Source organism: Perognathus longimembris, chromosome 14 (assembly GCF_023159225.1).
Source record: "Perognathus longimembris pacificus isolate PPM17 chromosome 14, ASM2315922v1, whole genome shotgun sequence".
Taxonomy (NCBI): domain Eukaryota; kingdom Metazoa; phylum Chordata; class Mammalia; order Rodentia; family Heteromyidae; genus Perognathus; species Perognathus longimembris.
Window position 1 is genome coordinate 23400198 of NC_063174.1, and position 18455 is coordinate 23418652.

General features: G+C 34.7%; 1 protein-coding gene across 7 annotated transcripts in view; it reads right to left on the reverse strand.

Moving 5' to 3' along the window:
• Ddhd1 (DDHD domain containing 1) overlaps positions 1–18455 on the reverse strand; it is a 68836-nt gene that overhangs the window by 31981 nt on the left and 18400 nt on the right. For 2 of the 7 annotated variants that reach the window (XM_048362958.1, XM_048362956.1), the window contains exons 2-6: positions 12193–12366; positions 11189–11209; positions 4899–5000; positions 2861–2989; positions 1806–1953 (exon numbers count right to left, since the gene is read on the reverse strand). In XM_048362958.1, the coding sequence (XP_048218915.1) occupies positions 1806–1953; positions 2861–2989; positions 4899–5000; positions 11189–11209; positions 12193–12366 (574 nt within the window). The remainder of the gene's footprint in view (positions 1–1805; positions 1954–2860; positions 2990–4898; positions 5001–11188; positions 11210–12192; positions 12367–18455) is intronic. The other 5 variants (XM_048362961.1, XM_048362959.1, XM_048362962.1 and 2 more) reach the window with 3 other exon arrangements.

Here is an 18455-nt window from a genome sequence, read left to right on the forward strand (position 1 = left end):
CATTAGTTGTCTGCAAACTTTTTTCTCAATCTATGCAAATTATTAAACATTCTTTGCTGACACAAGTGATTAAAACTAGTTGAAACTTGTAATTTTACTATGAAATCTGTATTTCTATGTATCAAAGATATGATTTCAAAAGATCCTTAGTGAACCAAAGGTTGTCAATGGAGTGAAGGTGCTTATACCTTAATATACTGTATGAGGTTAAATTTACTTTCTTAAAAAAAAATTAGCCACCAAGACAACTGGACCAATTAACTTAGGAATAGTAGCAAGTGGGAAAACTTAAGAAACCTTCTGGACATTCCTATGGACTATTTGCAGATTAACCTGCCTTTTTAGGGAACAATGATAATCCTCTGTGATTTGAACACTTGACTTCTGAGTCATTTAGGATTCACTAATTTCCAATTTCTAATACTAGCTCTTGATTTGTACCTGTGGCTCTACCTTTCCTTCCTGTTTTGATAAGTCAACCAACTGCTACCTGATGTTAGAGAGGGTGAAACTACCACAAGTCTGGTCAATCAGACTGCATGTATAAATTCAGGTACTTAAGTGCAACAATGTCAGTCACTGAAGTGCAGAGACTATCCAGGAGTTCCTGTAATAAAGACTCAATCCTTTCTTTTGACTGAACATAAAATGCTATACACATCGCTTCTGGAGTCACAGGATGTATCTGAGAGTAGCTACAAAATGAAGATGGGTAGAGCTGTTTGGCTTCAGCCTGTTTTGTTTTTAGATCTTGCTATCTGGCACTTAAGAGAAATAAAACCCAATACCTTCTCAATGTCAATGATTTGAGAGACTCTAACAGTAAACTGAGTTTTCAAGACCCCAGATATCCAAGCAAAAGATGCATCCTGGTATAAGAATTATCATAAGAATATACAACTCATCACAATAAAATCAGAATCAGCAGGAAAAGATTTCTATTGTAACAACAAAGGAAGGGTCAGTAGCCAGGCTGTATCTAACAAAAAACAGTGTGTGTTTTTTAAAAGTTACATTGTACTTTTGTTTTAATCTGTTTAACCAGCAGTTAAGAAGTAACAATGAAAGCTGAAACAAAACTAAAAATTATTAAAAAGGCTTCAGATGACATATTTCCTAGCATCATGCTACTTGCTTTAAAAAAATTTCAAGAAACATTCACTTGAAGACTACAATCAGAAAACTGTGATTCTCAATGACAACTAATCTGTTCTCATCACATCATAAATTTGTACTGACACAATGTCAGAATCAAATTTGTGGTGGAATTTTTAATCACCATATTCCCTTTAAGCATACAAATGATATTTTTGAAACATACACGTCTATACAGTAACAACTCAGAGGTTTTAGCATAAGTGTAGTGTAAATCCATGAGGCAAGTAACATTTCTGGTAGGTTAGCAAAATACCTACCAATTTCTATAAAATTTAGAACTCAGTTTCTTCTAGTAGAAATTAACTTGATAAGACACTAAAGGCAGATTAAACAATTTCTTAGCTGGTTCAGAGCTGTGCAACTCTGAAGTATTCTCAGTGTTCAGAGAGTAGGATACAAATCTAAAACTAGATCTTTTTATTGCTTTCAAACCTTGGGTTTGTATAAGTTAACTTAATATGTTAAAAAAAAAAGACTTTCCTATCCTTTCTCTTCTCCATATGGTGGGGAAAATTTGGCCTATAAACTTGACTGAGATTAAACAGTTTTTGGCAATAGAAAAATATAGAGTGAAATTAATCCTTCCTATGTTTCAGATAAAAGCTTGGATCTCAGACTAGATATATAACATATATCAAAGAACTCACATGGCTGTATTTTTGATAATTCTTCCTTGGTCCATTTTCTGCCCAATACCATGAACAACAAACACGATATGGGTGGTCTGGGATGGCTTGTCTTCTAAAGTGGCTTCTTCCACATAGCCTCTGTGAAGTCTGGTCCCACTACTTGATGCTGTGGGAAAATTAGGATTCTAAGTTTAATATTTATTTTGAGAAATAGTATTTTCACAATACGTTTAAACTAAAAAAGTAGTGAGACTACAAAACATTTCACTGAACATAGAGAAGGAAGATAAATGGCTGATATAAAGTGAATGGAACATGACATCAAAGTCAAAAGCCAGTATGAAAAAGAAAACTACATGCCAGATTAAAAGCTTCTATGTTACAATATCAGTAAACAAAGATAACACATAAATGGAAAACTGGGGAAAATGTGACATACAGTAAGTTAATTACTTAAAGTACACAAAGTGAACTTGCCATTTAAAAGTAAAGACAGACTTTCAAACAGCAAAATGTTGGATAAAGATATGACAAGATAACTTACAAAATGCATATAGCTGACTAACAAGCATGTAAGATGATATTCAAGCACACTGATTATCAAGTAAACTAAAATGCAAACGACAGTAAAATTTTTAAAAACTTAAAACATTTTTTAAAGTATTTATTTTTTTGAGAATGTTATCTTTCTAAGGTACCATTTTCTTCTTTCAGTAGATTTTTAAAGAGTTATCTTTAACTTCATTTCCTTACCTTCTACTTAAAATTTTTGATCTTCATTTTTCCTCAACACTATGTATCAATGTTTTTACTTTCACTGTCTTGGATTTGACTTCTTTCAGAACATTTATTAATCTTGTCTGATCATTCTAACTACATAATTACCAATCAATGAATGAATAAATACATGTCATCTCTATCTCCTTAAATTTCACTTAATGGGATATCCATATTAAATTTAACAACTAAATAACTATACTGAAAATAAAATGAGAATTTTCTTTTTTGGATATAAGTAAAAACAAATTCTTACATTCTAATTTTAAAAAACTAAAATAATATCTAATAATTACCTTTAGAAAACCCCAGCTTTTGGGTAACTGTTCTTGCAATTTTAGATGTGGTTGCATCACTATAAAGATATACTTCATCCATACTGTGCCAGTCCACGTGGTTTCGACTCAATTTGAAACTATGGATAGCTGTTTCAAAAAAGAAAATATAACTTGAAGGTGTCTAAGACAAACAATGTAATGAATAACTCTACCACCCAGATCTTTGAATCAATAGTATTTAACCCAGATATGTACTTCAGTTCAGTGGGAAAAAATATTCATTAAAAAAACTTATGTTAAGTAAGGGGCAGAGACTTTATAAATGATAAACAATGCCAAGGAATAGCAACTTGTGAAGACAACATGGAGTAACTAGTGTGATTATATAACTGTAGCCTCTATATGAAGTTAATTAAAGAATTGCATTCTTAGCTATGTAAGCTGATTTTTCCAAAGGCTTAAGGGATTTAAAAGTCCCCAATAATTCTAACACACAAACTTAAAAAGTCCAGTTTTTCTGTTGGTTATAGCAAAAATATCAAAAGGCAAAAATCATCTATTGGAATAAAAGGTGTTTGGGAAACAAAAATGTTTTTTTTTGTTTGTTTGTTTTGTTGTTGTTGTTTTTTTGGCCAGTCCTGGCCTTGGACTTAGGGACTGAGCACTGTCCTGGCTTCTTTTTGCTCAAGGCTAGCATAGCACTCTGCCACTTGAGCCACAGCGCCCCTTCTGGCCATTTTCTACATATGTGGTGCTGGGGAATTGAACCCAGGGCTTCATGTATACGAGGCGAACACTTTACCACTAGGCCATATTCCCAGCCAGAGGCAGGCACTCTTGCCACTAAGCCATATTCCAGCCCCTGGGGAGCAAATATTAAAGCTATTTTTCTGGCTATCCTTAGTAGAAATCCAAAGTCATAAGATGTTTTCATGATAAACTGTTTTTCTATCATGATGGTCAATATACATTTCTGAAACCAGGGTTATGCTTGGGGAACATGAGGTCTTAAAAAAAGATGTAAAGGCATGAACCTCAAAAAGTTTTAAGTTTTGTGAGGCAAGGTCTTGTCCTGATCATTTTTGTGTCTCTAGCACCAAATACAGTGTGAGGGGCACAGATCACAAATTCAGTATTAGGAGTGGAAGCAATGGATTGAGAAAACTGGTAAAAACATATCCATCAAGTCAGAATTTGGTAATTCTGTATTTGGAAGGCCATAAACTCTTCTTCTCTATCTTTGATATACAGTTAAGAAAATCTTGCGTTCTTATCAGAACACAGTTGTTATGCCTGATTTGTCTTCAAAAATCAGGGCAAAGTATTATTCTGTAATGTACATATGAGATATTCAGAGATTAAGTAACTTGCTATAAAACTAATTACGATCAGAGTCTTATTTATTTGAAGATGGGTTGAAATTCAAGGTAAGGTAACAACATAGGCCTGTATAAAGAGATAAGGTCCTGGCCAAGATCTAAGATTATGAAACATTTTAAAGAAAAACCTATTCTCTACTAGAATATATAGTACAGTGCAAGAAAATGTAGTTCTTACATTACAAATGTGATTTACAAAATGTATGTAAAATCAATTTATATTTTACTTACCTGCAAGGACACATTATTGATGCTGAAAATAAGACCTTAGGCTAACAGCTAACACAATAAACATTCATATCTTTGGTCCCAAAGAAAACAAGATCAGGTTTTAAAAGAAAAAGCAACTTTTTACAATTGTTTCTAAACCCCATTTTGTTAAAATAGTACTGAGCAAGTTATGCTTAAAAAAACCCCTAACTACAAGAATGGAGATAGAGAGTAGTGCTAAGCCAACAAAATGCCCTTCCTTATCATCCACATCTTGTCTTTAAAGCATCTCAATAGTGGTGAATGTCTCCTTACTGGACCATACACAGTTTACAAATGTTTACGTATATGTATAGCACAATGGACATGCTAAAAAACTAATTTCTATAAACTATTTCTCTAAACACATCTGAATGCTAAATCTGGGAATTTAGCTACACAGAGAAATAAAACTCCAATTACTGTACCTTGGGAACGCTTTCGTTTAAGACCTGCCGCATCTGTACTCTCCTTATATCCTCTCCATTTGAACAATGAAGGGAGGGAGAAGGGAGGGAGGTGGTAGACAACTAAGAAAGCAAAAACACTGAGCTTCAAAGTAAATTTAAATGAGGTTTGCCATTTTGCCTTTTTTTTTCTAGTATTAACTTTCAAAATTAGATATGTTTGACAAACATTATTTTAAATGCTTCACTTATTTTCCAGTTAAAATAATAAAACAAATATTAATCTAATGTTTATCAAATATATGTTGTATATTTACTAAAAGGAAATAAAGGCAAATGATTTATCAGTTACAGACAATTACGTAATTACCATTTAATATCTTTGCAGAGACAGAACATAAAAAGAGAACATGGCATTTTTGAATGCTTAAGAAACATAAACTCTATGTTTATAATAATAATACTATTAACTCTCTCCAAACATGTTAACTCCGACATAGCCAACAGCTGATGTACAAGAGAGAATGACATGTGCAATTTCTAATGCAGCTTGTCTAAGACAATGCCACAGTATCCATTCCATTAGAAGTCTTCCATTATGAAGTATAATGGCTTGAAGCTTCTCTTAGGAACAACATATCCTTTTCACAATTCTGTTCAAGTTGTCAGAAGATGTGTGTGTGTGTGTGTGTTTGTACACTAAGGCTTGAAGTCAGGACCTGGGGGCTGACTTTTTTGCTCAAGGCTGGTGCTTAACCACTTGAACTCAGTGTACTTCTGGCTGTGGTTAACTGGAGATAAGCAAGCCTGAGTAAGCTTAGGAACTATGATCCTCAGATCTCAGCCAGAATTGTAAGTGTCTTCTTTAAAAGTCTTCTAAAGAGCCTCTTTTTAAAAATGAAAAAATAAATAAAAATTAAAAGCTTTACTTTTAATCTTTCCTGGAAAGATTAGTGATAAAATAATGAAAACAATATATTAGGAAAAAGGTATACTGTGACATCTTGTAAGCATAACACAATAAAGAGAAAAGCCAGATACGCCTTGATATTCGGTACATTAGTAGTTAACCTTAAAGTCAATATTTTCACTGTCAAACTTTGCTAGTTATATGCCAACAAATTGTTTTACATCATAGTATGCAATTATTTAAGTCCACTTGAAATTGAACCTTGTAAATTTGCTAGTTCAGTTAATAAATTATATAAGTTAAAAATAAAATATATCAAAACACAGATTATAACTGAAGTCATTTACAATTTGTGTTCTAATGTATTTTATTGTTATCCTTACTCCCTTTTAGAGTAATTTGACATTCAAAGGTTAAATACTGCTGAAATATATAAATCTTAAAATTCCTATAGGATAGCATTAGAAATGTAACAAATCTGTTGCATATACAGATAAAATATATGCAAAGATTTGAGCAGTAAAGGTATTTGAGAAATGCTCAAAAGGCTTTAATAACTACATCTATGTATTTAATACTATGCCTATGTGTAAATAGATATCTAGAAGAACTACAGACTAAGACTAAAAGCTGGGCTGCTACTACAGGATTATAAAGGGATTTCAGTGTCACAGAGTGAAAAGTCATATTGGAAGCAATTTTCTTCACAGAAATGCTGCTTCTTTCATATGCCTTCTGATCAGTTACTCAGGAATAGACATACACGCAGACCCACAGTCAAAAAAATCCATTAGGAAAAACTGCTAACACAGCAAAGTGGATCAAATTGATATTAACTTGATAATTAGAGAATAGAAACTAGATTTGTTTTTATTCTAAGTGATAAATCTTAACAAGAGCCAAATTCTATACTAAGAGAGAACTAATGAGAAACATATGGGCCACTTGACTATATTTTAAAATTATACAAACACTCAAACCACCAGATAGAAAAAAAATGGCATTCTCTTTTTAAATGAATAGCATAGCTTAAAGGTCAAAGAAAAAAGACAACCACCCAATATACACAGAAAAAAAAAGCCTTTCACTCCCCAAACTGAAAAAGCATTTAAAAATATTTTCAAAAATTAAACATTGTTCTTTACCTTTACAAACTTATTTTCACTTGAAAGCCATTTTATAACAAAGTCAGAGACCTCAATTTTTTTCAACCCAAAGAATATAATTAGACTAAGAGAGGAAAAAAAGCTTGTTAATCCTTCTGTAACGGTTAAGGAAATTCAAATGTTAGAAAGTACTACTTAATGTTTTTGTTCTCTAAAAACAGTTTTAGTGATTCATGATGCTTTAAAATGCTTTTATACATTAAAGTCTTACCCAGTAATGAAAAATTATTTCCAACGGATTAGAATAGTTAAAACGACTTCCTTACTAATTTATCTCATTCTCCTTATTATATAATTCTGAAAACAAAAGGAATATCCAAAAGAGGGTTGGTAGCATATTAACTCCTAGAACAGAAAAACTCAACTTTTCCCTTCATATAAAAAGCTGACAACCTGGAATTTAGAAACTTTTTATTTTGAGACAGCATGTTGGTATGTCACCAGGCTGGCCTTAAAGGTAGAATAGTCCTGTTTTTAGCTTCTTAAGTGCTGGAATTACAAGCATGTGGTAACAACACAGAAAATTCTAACACTTAGGAAGCAGCAGCCTTGCACATTTTAAATTTGCTAACAAGAAAATTCATGGCAATTTTTCTGCAGGGAAATTAAGATAAATTTATATTAAAAAAAGAAAGTTGTGAAGTGGGGATCTTCATAGAAACCAAAGGAAGAAGAAAATGAAAGATAGTTTATTTTGAGCTACACCTCACTATGTAGCCAACGCTGGCTTGGAACTCACTGTGTTGTCCAAGTTGGTGATTGTCCTACCTCAGTCAGACTCCTAAGCACTGGAATTATAGGTGTGCACTGCCATACATGGCTCTAAGTTCTGAAATGCTATTTTTACAACATGGACTACCATCATTCAGCAAGTGACTGAAATATACACTCCCTCCACCCACCGAATTACTATATGGTGTAAATACAAAGCCATCAACACCTGTGCTGTTGCTATAGTACCTCAAATTAGCCAGAACTGTAAAATCCTCATTCTTTTGCTTTCAACTTTTTTTCTTTTGGTGCATGGTGATGGGAGCTTGCATCCAGAGTGTTGGGCATTTTAGGGAAGTGCTCAATTTTAATGGGCATGTAAGTTCACTTATACTCCGTAATTATTGAAATAAATGGACTCAGGTTTATTTCCACTTATTTATTTTTGTCCATCTGCTATTGTTTCTTTATTCTTTCTGAGTTTCTTTTGGATTAACTGAAGATTTAGTATTTGTTTAATTTCCCTATGCCCTTTTTTTTTTTTTTTTTTTTTTTGTGCCAGTCCTGGGGCTTGAACTCAGGGCCTGAGCTCTGTCCCTGGCTTCTTTTTGCTCAAGGCTAGCACTCTGCCACTTGAGCCACAGCGGCATGTCTGGCCATTTTCTGTATATGTGGTGCTGGGGAATTGAACCCAGGGCTTCATGTATTCGAGGCAAGCGCTTTTGCCACTAGGCCATATTCCCAGCCCCTATGCCCTTATTTTTAAGTTAAAAAATCTTTTTATTTTAGAATAATTTTGGGCTTAACAGAAAGTAGCAAAGTAGTACAAGAAGTTGTTATATATCTTTCCATCCAGCTGCCCTTCATGTTAGTAGCTTGAACAACAACCACAGAATTATCAAATCTATGAAATTAACATTGTATAATAATTTTATTCAGGCTTCTCCATTTTTTCCCCAACCTTTTTTATTCTAGGATCCAAATCAGGAAACAACATTGTGTTTTGTTTTCATGTTTCATAGTGTTCTCTTATCTGTGTCAAGTTTTTAATCTTTCATTATCTTTCATGACCTTTATACTTCTGTGGCATGTTAATTAGCTAGGTTGAATTTTAAATTTTTCTGATGTTTTCTTATTGTTGAAGTTATACATTTTTCGGACAGAGTCACATACAACATTAATCTTTTTTAGCTCAACTTCTTTTAAAAAAAACAACTGCTGCATGTATTTGGACAAATTGTAAATGAGTGACACAGTGGTTTGTCACTCCTTTTAAGTATTTACAAAGTTATTGTGGAAGCGTGAGTTTGTTTGTCTGATTCATCACAAGTGATGAGCTTTCATTTGATAGGTTCCTAAATAAATGTTTCCTAGCCTAGGAATGGAGTAGGAATTTTTTACTTTAGCTCTTAGAACTAAATTTAGATTAAAGTTTCAAAATCACAAAATGCAAAAGACATCATTTTGTAGGTTGGCTTTATATGGATGCTACAAAGTTGTACCAAATTTTCATAGATTTAACTAGATGCTAATAGATCAGTATGAAATTTAATAAGTAGGAAAATACTCAAGGGTACAGACAGGGTCAGAAAAAAAGGGAGGGGGAGAATTATTATTTTTAGTGCTCTTGAAGGCAGGTAGAGCACTTAGTACAAGTTACTAAATATAATGTTTAAAAATATTTGTATTTATTTAACAAGATTTTCCAGATCTTCTTTTAATAACTATACTAGACTATGGTTACTAATTCTTTATCCCAAATACCTTTTCAGAATATTTAATATTCATTGTTATCTGTGTAACATCTTTTACTTAGTGCTCTGTAAATATTCTTAGCTGTAGGCTTTGTCTTCATAAGTTGGAAAACTTGTTGAGGGTAGAAACTGTCTCTTCCTTTCACAAAGTACTTAACACAACATAGCCACACATGGAAGCACTCAAGATATCTTGATCATATGAAGAATTAAGGCTTTATCATTTATAGATGAAAAAATTTAGGTGGAAAGATATTTGCCCTCCATAAATGAACAAAGCATAAAATTTCAGCTTGGAGCAAAATAATAAATACTCTTTCAACAATTTTCTCAAAAACATTTTCTCAAAATGGTGGCTTTTTAGATGGAAAATGTTCTTTCCTTAACACAAACTATAATTTTCAATGTATTGCAAAATTATTAATAATTTTCAAAGGTCATTCCTTAACATATGGATGAGTACTTAATATAATATGAATAAAAATAAATTATAATAGTATAATAGTTGAATATGACATAATCTTTGTTGATGACAAAGTATGCTGAATTTATATGCCAATATACCACAGTACATCTAATATAACAGCTTAACCATCCTTAAAGATAAGATCCTATATATTTAAAAAGCTACTCACAAAATAAACATGTTCTTATAACCAGATATATTTAAATTTGGGCATTTTGGGGAAAATGAATATTTTGCCACATTTAGTGCCATAGGCAAGGAAACAGAAATAAAAAGGTCACATGAAAGTTTGTAAACAAGATTCCATATGGGTAAGATGAGATATATGGGTAGAGATGAAGCAGAGTTGATGATTAACCTCCACAAGATGAGTTACAAAATGAAAAAAAAATTCTGAACACAGTACGAGAAAGTGGAATAATTTTAAATTTTACACTCATTTTTTTCTTCTAAGCTCTTGATTTTTAAAATATAAGATTAATGAAGAATTGAGGTGGTTGAATTAGGTTTGTTAATGACTGCTTTTTTTGAGGTAATAGACTAGGGGGGGGAAAGGGAAATCCAAAGCTCAAAAATTCTCAATGGCAATGAAATGATAAGTAATCCATCATTCAAATGCTGTGCAACAGGTATGAGATTATTTTGATGGCAGTGAAAGGAGGCTAAAAAATATTTTATGTATTTGCCTTACAACCTGCAGGAATATAGCCTCCAACTCTTACACTGAATTGATTTGTGTATACTGATAAGTAAAACCTTCATCCTGATTAGGAAAATAAGGTATTTAAAATTCCTACAGTTGAGTATCTGCATGTAACATACAACTGTTACATAAGTTGTTAGATTTAACTGCCAATTCATGCAGAAGTTACAACTTTCCTAACTTTCAACCAAGTAAGAACAAAACAGTGTCTTATAAACTGTGCAGCTTCCTTGCTTGTGACCAATATGTACATATATGTGTGTTTGAAGAGGTAAGAGTAAACAGTAAGAGAGAATAGAATGGGGATTTATTAACATTAAGGAAAATATCCTCCGTCAGTACACAGCTCCTTGCTCTGCCACTTTCAGCAACACTTCAAGCACACAATGTTTCTCATGCTTCACTCTGAGCATTACCTGACCAATACTGAATTTTTCTGCTTCTGAAAAATCACTCCATTTGTGTTTTAATTCATTCTGTTCAATAGGGCTCCGCAAGAAACCTCCCAAATAAAGGCAGGCATGGATAAAGAGAAGCTTTTAGATAAAGATAAAATGTAGAGTACTGACACATTCTAATCTACCTGTATATTTATACTCACCAGAATAGTTGATCCCACTGCCTGCAGTAAATGGAACAACAGAAGCAGTTTTAAATTTATCACATATTTTGAAGTTTACTCAAGATTCAGGCACATTATGAAAACACGAGAAACTTAGCTATTATATAATAATTTTAACTACTGAAATGTATCCAAATGCTGAATTAGGAAATATAAGGAGATTAATTTAAATTAGAAATTGATTTGTCATTAGGAAGACAAAGAAACAGAAAGACAATTACGTTCTTTTAAGATTCAATATAACAAATATTAAAATATTAAGAAAACTGGACTTTTGATATAATTGGTAAGCTCAAAATTTTTTTTTTTCTGGTTTTTAACTTTGAAAGTTTTTTGTTTTTACTGGTCCTGGAGCTTGAACTCTGAGCGTGGGCGCTGTCCCTGAGCTTTTTGTACTTCAGGTTAGCACTCCATTACTTGAGCTACAGCTTCACTCCTGTTTTTATTTTTGTGGTTAATTGGAGATAGAGTATATCGGACTTTTCCTAATGGGCTGGCTTTGAACTGTAATCCTCACATCTCAGCCTCCTGAGTAGCTAGGATTACAGGTATGAGCCACCAGTGCCTGGCCAAATTTTTTGGGAAATTAGAAAACTGTTAGAAAAATGAATTCAGGGGATATAACATAACTATTTGTATATTTATAGTAAACTGTGTTAGCAATGGAACATTCATACAATGAACCTTCATATTTGAAGTTTAGAAACTAATAGTTTAAATTCAGAATAAAAATCAAGTATTTTTAAAAATGATATTCAGAGAAAAGGGTGTGTAGCTCAATAGTGCTGGGGTATGATTCCCTAGGACCTCAAAAAAAAAAAACAACAAAAAAAACCAACAAACAAAACCACAAAAAAAAATGGATTTTATAAATTCTAACTATCCTGACTTTTAATTTTTTAAAATCAAACTTACCAACTACTCTAAACCTTACAAGTATTTTACTTGTTCACAAAATATATAAATGCATTAATTTGTCTTACCATCTTTTCCATCTATGGATTTTGACATTTCAATATCAAAATTTTCCTGCATCTGGTGACCCCTAAAACAATTGAGATGTTCTTGCTCAATTAAATTGCTTTCTTCTTCTTCTAGAGGCTGCCAAGTCCCATCAATAAACCACTGTCCACGCATCACTGGTATTTTATCAGACTCTGAAAAGAAAATAACAAAATTTTATATTTGGAATTCAATCTCTAAAGGAGACATTGTAGCTAGTGCTCTCCCCAAAACACACTTGCATGACCTGAGATGATCATCTAAAGTTTTAAAACACAGATTTCAAGCCAGTATTTTTTTTATGAAAAAATATAAAAATTTGTTACTATAAAGGTGTTGTATAGAGGGGTTACTGTTTAGGTATATCTTTTTTTGTAGCAAAAACATTTACTTGGAGCCCTAAATAATGCCAATTAGTGGGCTAAAAAGGGGGCATACGGCAAATTTTATGCAAGGTTCTATGCAAGTCTTGGCAAATATGAAAATCATATCCCAGAGCACAGAAGTGTGCAACATTCTTTAAGGCTGGCTTGGGGTTCATGGATTCTTAATCAACTGGAACAAATGAAACAATTATAGTAAATTCCTTATGTCTTTTAGAATAAAAAGGTGAGAAACATTTTCTTGAATAACAGTATTTCAAGGACAATCCCCAAGCCCTGAGTTCAAGCCCCAGGATGGCCACAAAGAAATGTACCTAATACTTGAAGGACAAATTAACTTGCACTAGTTTTTAAAAATAACTGCTCTAGCTAGAGGTGTTGGCTCAAAGTAGAGCCTTGTTCAAAGTATAAGATCCCAAATTCAAATCTGACTATCATTAACAAAATTTTTAGAAATGTTCTCTGTGGCCTTTGAGTATTCTTCCTAAGGATATTGATGTAATCCTAATTTTCCTTTATTAGTAATTTGATATATTTTTTTTCCTTCTTGAAAGGCTCGGAACAGAAACATTTTGACTTTGATAGTTTTCCTAGGCTATAACTTAATAATTGTTCTGAATGTATCTTTCTAATATAGAACCTCTTCATATATTCATTTCAGTTTTCCTATCATTTCTGAAAACTTTCCTTGGATTGGAGGTTAGTTTTATTTAACTTTGTGCTACAAAAGACTCGAGCATGCTAGGCAGGCCCAGTATTACTTTTAAGACACATCTCCAGCTCTTTGATTTTTGTTTCTTCTTTAGATAGGATTTCATGCTAACTTTTCCCTGGCCAGCTTTTTAGCCTTCTCCTTAAGAAGTATAGGTTCATTAGCTGTGCTGAATCACAAGTAATCATGAAATTCAAGAGAACCAAACTGCTCCAGTACTGTATTCCCTATTCCCTGTATTCCCTATTATGATAAATGGTAGTTGGTCATCCAAGATAAAAATCTTGCAATCAGGGGCTGGGGATATGGCCTAGTGGCAAGAGCGATTGCCTCGTATACATGAGGCCCTGGGTTCAATTCCCCAGCACCACATATACAGAAAATGGCCAGAAGTGGCGCTGTGGCTCAAGCGGCAGAGTGCTAGCCTTGAGCAAAAAGAAGCCTGGGACAGTGTTCAGGCCCTGAGTCCAAAGCCCCAGGACTGGCCAAAACAAAACAAAACAAAACAAAACAAAACAAAAAAAAAATCTTGCAATCATTCAAAATGCCGCTTCCTTAATGCTTCTTGAACCTATACCTAGACATTAAGTATTGTGTACTGCAATCTCCTAAATCACTTTCAAATACATCCTTTACTCGTTAGGCCACAGTCATTATCCAACTGCACATTCCCATTTCTTGATTGCTTAATTTCAGAAGCCTCTTATCTAAACCCAAATCCCCGAGTTTCAACTCTACAACACTCTCATTTCTACCAAATGACTACTCACAAGCACATCTATGTCCAAGAATATATACATTACACACATGCATGTACACACATACATATATTCCTTGACTTGCTGTATTCTCTTTTAAAAAACTCTATTGATCTTTCCAGAGTTGCTAGAGAGCCTTTCTAAAACAACAAATCATATTATTCCAAATTCTTTTATGGTTCCTTATTACTTTCCAAATAACCATTGAGTTCCTAAGGATGGCTTCTAAGTTCCTCCTCACCTGTCTTGTCACAGTTTCTCCCTATACCTGATGCTATTTAAGTATGTACTCACTCAACATCTGAGAGGATGTCATGGAACAGGCACAGGGTAGGCTCTGGGATACAGAAGAGACTGTGAATGGCCTTTTGTGCTTTCCCTGGTATCCTGACAGTTCTCAGAATGTGCTGGTTTGGGTCTGACATCTATATCCTGTATATGTTGTTCCTTCATACAGCTAACGTCTATTCTTGCCCCTCATGCAGCCTTTCCTTCTTTGCAACACAACAGAATTAATCCTATGTGTATCTGTCAGTGCTTATCTTCACTGCAATGCTTATCTTTAGTCTTCCTCAATTCTGTGGGATCCTTGGATACAGATGCCATGTCCTCATGTGTCTCAAAAGTGTGAAAGGTAAGAACTACCATAAAGTAATTTCACATGAGACTACGCATGTTCACGGTGGTATGGCAGTAGACATGAAGAATGATGTCAATAAATGTATGGACTGTTGTGGAACAAGGTACATCTCATTCAGCACTACTCCAATGGTTGGTAGCTTGCACACTTTTCCTAGGGCTCCAAATTGGATCTTCCTCAGTTTCAATATGTTTGCCAAACTGTTCACTTGTAGTGAACTGTTCACTGTAGTGGTCTCTTGTCTATTAACAGCTTACTCATATTTATTCTCTGATTCCGAATATGTATATTGGAATATGTATATTAGAAAAACTCCTAGATAGCCATCTTATATCATATTCCCCTTACTCCATATATATGGTTATATGACTATTTCTAACCTTTTAGCCTCCTGTGCAGCTAGGCTTGGCCATGTGACTGAGTTTTGGTGACAGGATACAGTTTTTACAGCTCTCTTTCTATTCTATCACCTTGTATGTGCTGAAGTGCTGAAGCTCTCTGAGCCAGGTCTCTGTTACAAGGTGGTGGTTCCTTCTGTGAGTAATAGCTGGAGGCTCTGCCCTGATCATGTACGAGATGCCATGTAGTCCTGGACTTCAGACTACAACACTTGCGTTATGTGGCAAGAACTTTATCCCCATTTCTACCTATCAGAAAGCAGCTAAGTTATCCTAATTATAGTTCGTTTGCACATCATGATTAAAGAAGGTTTTAGTTGAAGGAAATAAAGGAACATGAAATTATTTTCCAGTCCAAAAAACCCTCACCACAACAAATAACCTAAGAGTCCATTTTTCAGTATAAACATTTCATTTGTTGCAAATGTTAAGAGTGGATCTTTTGAGGGGTCTAAACTCAAGGCATGCACCAGCTAGAAAAGTACTCTACCATTTGAGCCACATTTCCAGCCCTTTTTCCTTTAGTTCATTTAGATAGTCTCACTTTTTGTTTAGACTAGCCTGGGACCACAATCATCCTTCTATTTCTCCTGTACAGCTGTGATTATAGTTGTGTCTCACTATGCCCAGCTTATTTGTTGGGATGGCATCTCACTACTTCTCTCCTTCCCCCAATCCCTCACTGGTCTTGAACACTGATCCTCCCAATCTCTACTCCTAAGCAGCTGTGATTACAAGCATGAGCATGGCCTGAGAAGATCACTATGTGTGGATGGGAAAATTCTTGCAAATGGTATTTATGTATAAAAAGCTACATTTACAGGAGTCAGAGGGAACAGCTACAAAATTTCCCAAGTTCTTGGAGGAACTGTATATATAGACAAGTCCAAAAGGATACTCCTCCAGCTTAGCCATACTCCTACAGGTTTCCCACTTAAGTGTCTAAGGCATACATGTAGTTCACCCCTGCAGAAGCTTACAAGGTAAATCTGACCACACTTAGGAAGGACGTAAGTTCCAGTTCAAGGATAAACAGGAATGGCAGATACCAGTATTCAAAAGAAAGTAAGACCAATAAGGATTAGTAATATGTAGAAGGTACAAGAAAAGGAGACATGACAGATGTGGAATAGGAAAGATAGACAAGGAAAATGCTGTCATATAATTCTGAAGGCTTGCCGTGAACTACCTAGGAACTCTATACACTTTTCATAGGCCTTCTTAAACTGTTCCCAAACACATCCTTTCCACTAGACAACGAACTCTACCGGCACATATATTTTCATTTTTTGAAACAGTACTGAGAACCAGATGATGGTGATGGCAGCAATGCCTTTTCCTTGTAGCTTTGGAAGAGGCGTGGGGTTCTGGAAGGCAGCGGAGTCCACTGGACCTGCATGCTACAGACTGACTTTTCTGTGGAGGCATGGCAAAAGCTGCCAAGCATTCGTGAGATGAGAATAGGTAACTTGGTAGCTTACTATCTTTAAATTTAGTTGTCCAAACCATTCATTAAAATTCATTTTATAGGGGCTGGGGATATGGCCTAGTGGCAAGAGTGCTTGCCTCGTATACATGAGGCCCTGGGTTCGATTCCCCAGCACCACATATACAGAAAATGGCCAGAAGTGGCGCTGTGGCTCAAGTGGCAGAGTGCTAGCCTTGAGCAAAAAGAAGCCAGGGACAGTGCTCAGGCCCTGAGTCCAGGCCCCAGGACTGGCCAAAAAAAAAAAAAAAAATTCATTTTATAGAAATCTTGTTTCAGTTAGTCAAATACAATTTATCTACTGAATACTCCCATTAAAATCAAGTAATAGCAGTAATACTTTGGCTACTGACATGCAAATTAACTATCCAAGCCTTAAGTACACAAAAGTTTGTAATTAACTCTTCTTTTAGTAAATAAAACATGCTAAATACAATTTCTTATTTTCTAGCCAATCATTTACTATGGCAGGGAGCGTATGGGAAATACAGACAAGGCAGTGGGAACAGGTTTCAATCACATGGACTAAGTGCCACCATCAACTTTGGTTCCTGGTAACATGCATCACTCTGATATCGTAGGAAAGCTACAAAGGCTAGGTTAACCTTCAGGGAACTTGGTAAAATTAACTTCCATATTCACATCTTTGAAAACAGCTACTTTTGTTGGTGTGGTTACTGGAGTTTGAACTCAGAACCTTGTACTTGCTAGCTAGACAAACACTCTATCACTTAAACCTAAGCCTCACCCCTATCCCCTTCTGCTGTAGTTACTTTCTAGATAGGCTCTCATACTTTTTGCCTGGGCTGGTTCAAATCATGTTTCTCTATTCCTGTCTCCCAGCTATCTGGGATTATGGGGATGAGTCAATGCATCAGGTAGGAAAACAGCTTTTTTTGAGAACAATTTCCTTTCCAAAAAGTAAAACCATATACTATTATGCTTATCCTTTTTTCATTTTATTTTAATAATTTTGTATTATCTTTAAATAGTTGTACAAAGGACTTGCCATTTAACAAACCAGTTTATGAACACAATATATCTTTATCAATGTCACCCCTTTGAACATTCTTTTTTTTTTTTTTTTTGCCAGTCCTGGGCCTTGGACTCAGGGCCTGAGCACTGTCCCTGGCTTCTTTTTGCTCAAGGCTAGCACTCTGCCACTTGAGCCACAGCGCCACTTCTGGCCGTTTTCTATATATGTGGTCCTGGGGAATCGAACTCAGGGTTTCATGTATGTGAGGCAAGCACTCTTGCCACTAGGCCATATTCCCAGCACCCCTTTGAACATTCTTATCCATACCCTTTTCCCTCACTCTTCTAATGTCTATGATATCCAACATATTTATCTATTATTGAACAATACTAATGTAATTTACCTGTCAATCTATATAATAAAATGCCTAGCTTTGTAGTTCCCAATTCTAGATTTATATAATATGTAGAACAGTCTTTATAGCCTCTACCATTTATACGACTATGATCTGTACAGTCTACAATTCTTTTTTTGCCAGTCCTGGGGCTTGGACTCAGGGCCTGAGCACTATCTCTGCCTTCTTTTTGCTCAAGCTAGCATTCTACCACTTGAGCCACAGCACCACTTCCGGCCTTTTGTGTTTATGTGGTGTTGAGGAATCGAACCCAGGGCTTCATGTATGCAAGGCAAGCACTCTACCACTAAGCCATATTTCCAGCCCCCAGTCTACAATTATTTAACATCACAAGACAATGGCAGATTTTCAGCATTCCTAATAGGATAGCAATTCAGTGACTGCAGTCACTCTTTTCAATCTCAATCCTGACAGGAATGGCCTTGTCCTTAGGGACTCTATCTTAGTCCTAAGGGTAGTGACATCTACTTGTATCT